The 6,546-nt window shown below is 40.3% G+C and overlaps 1 protein-coding gene across 1 annotated transcript in view; it reads left to right on the top strand.

The window, feature by feature from the left end:
* The first annotated feature begins 1,929 nt into the window (after positions 1 to 1,929).
* Positions 1,930 to 6,546, top strand: part of LOC135555476 (serine/threonine-protein kinase N1-like) — a 43,351-nt gene continuing 38,734 nt past the window's right edge. The window contains exon 1 of the mRNA XM_064987941.1: positions 1,930 to 2,742. Within this exon, the coding sequence (XP_064844013.1) occupies positions 2,719 to 2,742 (24 nt within the window). The 5' untranslated portion in view covers positions 1,930 to 2,718. The remainder of the gene's footprint in view (positions 2,743 to 6,546) is intronic.

Here is a 6,546-nt window from a genome sequence, read left to right as displayed (position 1 = left end):
GGAGGTGGATGAACACTGCCACCTAATGGTTGCGTTAGACTACTGTAAATAAATACTGTAACCCATGTAATCGGTCTTTATCCATTATCAGTACCGTAGGATATAAAATATTAGTATTGTGCAAGCACATCTATGAAACTATTTTGACAGGTAGGCTAATATTTTAAAAAGTATATCTGTATGTATCCACATGGTGATATTATAAATGTATGTGATGCTGTGTATGACAACTTATTTCAGTTTGAATGCAGCATTTGTGAGAAGGATATTTATGTAATACATTGTCCTTTAAACCGGTGGTGTCTAACTCATTTTGCCCTTGGGCCGCATTCGGTCTTCACTGAGGTCCGGAGGGACGCGTTAAAAATGTATTATTTGTTTGAAAAAAGTCCATAAATGCTTGAATTCTTCGCTGTCTAGCTTTCGTTTCAATTACTGTTATCAAACTGGACAGAGTGAAGAGCCTATACATGTACATCCATTTTCATTTCTACAGTTTTGATTTGGTTTTAGACCTTTCAAAAAACTATTCCCCCCCACCAAAAACAAACTCGTAGTGTATTTGAGGTTTTATAAAGACTTCTGAAGTTTGTAATTTCCACTCTGAAATGTCGGATTAGATTTTCCCTTATGTGAAATATCAATTTGAATTATAATCCACATAATTCACATTTCCTGTTGCCGAAGGATTATTTTCTTGCTGTAGCAAACAGTCTCAAATGAAGATCCTACATCTGTATAGACATGACTGGCCATCATCAAACATTATAGTTCAGATAATCACCAGAGCTATACTATTAAGTGCATTATAGGTTTATCAGAGTTTGGAAAACCTAATATTATTTTCAAGCTCCTTCATTGACTCTTGATCAATTTTGCTACAAGGATTTGATTATTAAACTGTTGCTATTAAATTGTGTTTGTAGATTGTGATAGGCCTAATGTATGGTAATTCACTATTTAAGATCATTTTTAGGCTTGTGTCTGATACATGTATCATTAAGTACGTTTAATATAACCATAATAAAGAAATACAATGACTTTCAACTAGCTCTTCCTATTTTTTTGTTATTTTGTAACCAGGTTGGCAATGGCAACAAACACATTGATATGCTGACAGCATAACCTACTGTGAAAGACTGATGCCATGTAGTCTCTCTTGTCTAGACAGAGGGGTTGCCTCCACTGAAGTAGGCTATATATGATTGGTTGCCTCCCACAATGTACCAATGTTCAGGTTTCCTAGGGTCTGGGTTTACAGGCTTTCCTCATACTGGAAGTAACATAGTAAAACGGAACACTTAAATTAGGGCAATACCTAGTCAATTGTACAACTGAATGCTTTCAACTGAAATGATCTTCTGTATTTAACCCAACCTTTCGAATCAGAGAGGTGCAGGAGGCTGCCTTAATCATCATCCACAGCACCCAGGGAACAGTGGGGTAACTGCCTTACTCAGGCAGAACAACAGATTTTTACCTTGTCAGCTTGGGGATTTGATCCAGCAACCTTTAGGTTACTGTCCCAACACTCTAACCACTAGGCTAATAGTATGATCTGTTACATTTGGTATGGTTACATAAGACCAAAGGTTACTGAAGGCAACAATAAAAGGAAGGTGGATCGGTGGGTGTATAATGTGAATGTCTAGCAATCCAAAGGTTGCGTATTCAAATCTCATCACAGACAACTGTAGCACTTTGCAACTACTTACTACTTTGTCCTTTAACCTAACTCCTAACCTTAGCTCCTAGTCTAGCTACTGTTAGCATTTTCGGGGTGCCAAGTGGTGAAGGAGGGCTCGCTTTATGAAATTACTAAAGAAAGGCGCGAAATTGTGATTTATCGTCAACAGGTTTATTGCGATTGTAGTGATCACATGACCAATAAGACGCGCGCCCCTCACTTGCGCTCAGCTACCCTCACTGGTTAGTTGCCCCCACAAGCAACGAGCATCAGACCGTTTTTATACTGTTGATTGACGACCAGGCACGCACAAAGGATCTCTCAGAAAGGGAAGAGTGCCGTAGGATAGCATTAATTTTCTCAGAGTAAGAAAATGTTAGGTATTCTTTTGTGGTTTATAGATATTTCGCCTGGATTTAAACTGGAAATGATAACGTGAGCGGTAGGCTACGTAAGCGGGAGGCTATGTTATGTAGACACAACGGTTCTTGTTCATAACCCGATTATAAGATAGACGATGCAATACATGGAAATAATAGCCTAATAATAATGTCGATTTTCGAGAGTGAGTGAAAAATTGAATGATGTCCATTTAGTATTATTTCTGTAGCTGTCATGTTCTCCAGTTACATGGGGTAGAATGTCAGATGAACCAGGCAACGTCAGCCTTCAAACTACACAACATAGTTGAAAGGTGGACACGGCGATACGTAACTTCTTGCTCTTTTGGAACATGGACTAAAGAAGAGAATGAGAGGCCTACAATGTTCATTTTGTCGATGCTCTCGCTCACCTGGGCAGAGACCGGCGCCCGTTAACTCTCCGTACAGTTCACTGTCGTTTTAAAGTGCTGAGGGTATTCGCCCATGTTGGCCTGCTCTTTGACTGCAAATAACACCAAGCGGACAGGACCTGATTCGATGGTGTCGTAGATCACTAAAATGATTTGATAATAAAAAATCATCAGCTACATTGAAGAAGACTTTGTCATCCCACCGCTGTTGTAGCCTGTGTGATACACAAGACACCAGATGGCTAACAACGACTCCCTGCAGGTAAGTTTTCCAAGTTAACATTGGACAGTGGTTTTCCTTGATTGAACATATTATGTTAGCCTGCGTTTGTCCTATTCGAAGAGATGCGTGCATGTCATATTTGTAGGCTATTCTTCTAATTGGGTTCGTGGTGACGTCTTTGCACGACAGGGACTGATGGTAGACAGATACCCTACTGGTACACCGGGCCAATGTACTATGGTGGTTTTAGACCGGTAGTAGCCCACTATAACATACTGAGCCTTTAGTCCACACCATCACCTTGAAACTTTAGGTCGGTGTTTTCTGTCCCCCATGTTTGCAATGGTCAAACAGGGCATAATAATGGCAGGTGCTTACAGTGTGTGTTACCAAAGCAGTCTGACATATTTGTGCGGGTGTAAACACAAGTAATGACGTATTGATGATGTGTAGACCAACAGATACTGTACACACGTCTACGTTTTAAACCTCACCCACCATATGGAAGAGAAATGACCTGTATGGAGCATTAGAGGGCCATTTCTTGTGGTACATAGTTGTTCCACTCAGGTGAGTTACAGTGAAGGGTGTCAGAGTCAATGACCTAATTAAACAGGTCATGTTACCTTATGCTGCTTACACAGGTGTCATCTCAGTTCAGGAAACTGCATAGGAGGGAATTGTTACAAATTAGAGGCCAGGTTGAACTCAAGCCAGAACCCAACATTAATATCTGTCTTCTGCAGCCTTGCAGGAAACCCACTGAGTTTGGGTCAGACCAAAGTTCAAATAATAAGATACATAGAACTACACATTCTATTTTAAGTTAGTGTATTACATATTACATACATACACATCCCGATAGTTTTGACATTTTTTCCACTAATTGTTCTTTTGACCAATCACATCAGATCTTTTCAGATCAACTCTTTTTCAGACCTGATCTGATTGGTCAAACTACTAATTAATGACCAAAGACCCGAATCGGGCTGCCTGTGTAGATGCAGCCTTTTGTCTTCTAAAATAAATTGAATTAGAAAAAACGTTGTGTTTACTTGTGTATTTGCTTGACTGAGAACTGCACAGAACCAAGAAAAGAAAAAAAACAAAGTAAAAAAAATGTCCTGAATTAAATCATTCAAAATTCCAATTAATTTGGTTGGAGGCAGTGATTCTCATTTACTGTGTAATTTATTTAACCTTTGGTAAGTTGCAGGTGCCAACAGGGTAAAAATAGCCGTTCAACCAGTTTTGAAAAGAAAAAACTGAACATTCTGCTCCATTGCACTTCATTGTAATGTGCAAGGGTGCTAACATATTTCACCACATGTCACGATCTTTATAATGAGTGTCGGACCAAGGCGCAGCGTACGTAGAGTTCCACATGTTTAATTGAAATGAAACACACAAAAACAGTAAAGAGCAGAAAACGTGAAGTCATGGAGTGCTCACAGGCCACTACACACAAACAAGATCCCACAAAACACAGTGGGAGAAATGGCTGCCTAAATATGATCCCCAATCAGAGACAACGATAAACAGCTGTCTCTAATTGGGAACCATACCAGGCCAACATAGACATACAATAACCTAGATAACCCACCCTAGTCACACCCCGACCTAATGACCCCATAGAGAATAAAAGGCTCTCTATGGTCAGAGCGTGACACCACATCTGTTACTACAAGGCATTTTTGCCTTTTGAGGCCTTAAGCAAAATTTTGTTGGGGGCCCCACCTCACGGAAAAACATTTGAATGGCCCCCCTTTTGACAGTGTAAAGAAAAAAGTTTCCGATATAATTTCCTGCAATTTGACAAATGTTGCTATGGGGCAACATGTTTGCATGCATTCTACACATTTTGCCATGGAGAGAACATTTGGCAATTTTCTAAGAAATTTCATGCAATTCTCATAATTTGGGAAAAATGGGCAGTTTTACAGCTAATTTCATGAAATTCAAAAAATATTGCCATAGTGTGGAAGGACATTTTTATATGAACACTGAACTGGGTCAGCAAGTAGCCTAAGCCTATATCACTATGTGTCCGTGTCAGGTAAGCATCCGGTATCAAGGACACATGTAGGCTACAGTAAGTTCCTTCCAATGGTGCCACTGTCAGACTTCTTCCCCCAGGGATTTTCCTCCAGAAACTTGAGATCAATCATTTGTTTTGAATGTATTCAATAAAATGGCATGTACATAATAATGCTTATGACTGTAAAATTGGGGGTGACCTCTTGACTGACGTAAGTAGGCCTAGTTAGTGTTTCCATGAAAGAGAAGGTCTCCTGATTCCTGGAAAGCTAGCACTGTGACTGTGGGCAACACACATCAGAGGAGGGTAACAGGGCCTAAATGTTCCTTGTTCATGTTTTGAATTCTCTTGTTCTACCTCTAGGCCCTTCTCTTCTTTTTCAGTTATGTTTAGCTCATTTTGCAATGAGAGAGAAAATATTGCTTTGGATGGAAAAGATACATGCATTGACTTTGTGGAAATAATAATAGGCCCTGCAGGACTTTCATATATTTTAGGGATCTTTACTGTCACGGTCGTCATAATGAGGAGACCAAGGCGCAGCGTGATAAGCGTACATAACTCTTTTAATGAAAAGAACAAACACTGAACAAAACAACAAAATGAACCGTGAAGCTATATGACTTGTGCAAACAGGCAACTCAACATAGAATAACAACCCACAAAATAACCAAGGAATATGGCTACCTAAATATGGTTCCCAATCAGAGACAACATTAAACAACTGCCTCTGATTGAGAACCAATCTAGGCAACTATAGACATAAACACCTAGACTAGAAAAACCCCTAGACAATAAAAAAACTAAACAAACCATTTCAATGGGGTTTTATTTATCCAGCAAACGATCCCCAATTTCTGTTTTTACACTGGTCAAAAATATTAACGCAACATTCAACGATTTCAAAGATTTTACTGAGTTACAGTTCATACAAGGAAATCAGTCAATTGAAAAAAATGCATTAGGCCCTAATCTATGGAATTCACATGACTGGGAATACAGATATGTATCTGTTGTGCACAGATACCTTTAAAAAAAGATTGGGGCGTGGATCAGAAAACCAGTCAGTATCTGGTGTGACCACCATTTGCCCCATGCAGCTCGACACATTTCCTTGGCATAGAGTTGATCAGGCTGTTGATTGTGGCCTGTGGACTTTTGTCCCACTCCTCTTCAATGGCTGCCTGAAGTTGTTGGATATGGGCCGGAACTGGAAAACGCTGTTGTACATGTCGATCCAGAGTATCCCAAACATGCTCAATGGGTGACATGTCTGGTGAGTATGCAGGCCATAGAAGAACTTGGACATTTTTAGCTTCCAGGAATTGTGTACAGATCCTTGCGACATGAGGTGATGGCGGCAGATTAATGACACAACAATGAGCCTCAGGATCTCGTCACGGTGTGTCTGTGCATTCAAATTACCATTGATAAAATGCAATTGTGTTCGTTGTCCATAGCTTATGCCTGCCCATACCATAACCCCACTGCCACCATGGGGCACTCTGTTCACAATGTTGAAGTCAGCAAACCGCTCACCCACATGTCATGTCTGCCATCTGCCCGGTACAGTTGAAACCGGGATTCATCCGTGAAGAGCATACTTTTCCAGCGTGCCAGTGGCCATAAAAAGATGACAATTTGCCCATGTTACGCAGCTGAACTGCATTCAGGTGAAGACCCTGGTGAGGACGACAAGCACGTAGATGAGCTTCCCTGAGATGGTTTCTGACAGTTTGTGCAGAAATTCTTTGGTTATGCAAACCCACAGTTTCATCAGCTGTCCAGGTGGCTGATCTCAGACG

This window comes from Oncorhynchus masou, chromosome 15 (assembly GCF_036934945.1).
Source record: "Oncorhynchus masou masou isolate Uvic2021 chromosome 15, UVic_Omas_1.1, whole genome shotgun sequence".
NCBI lineage: Eukaryota > Metazoa > Chordata > Actinopteri > Salmoniformes > Salmonidae > Oncorhynchus > Oncorhynchus masou.
Note: the sequence above shows the minus strand (reverse complement) of the source record. Positions and strands in the feature narration are given on the sequence as shown.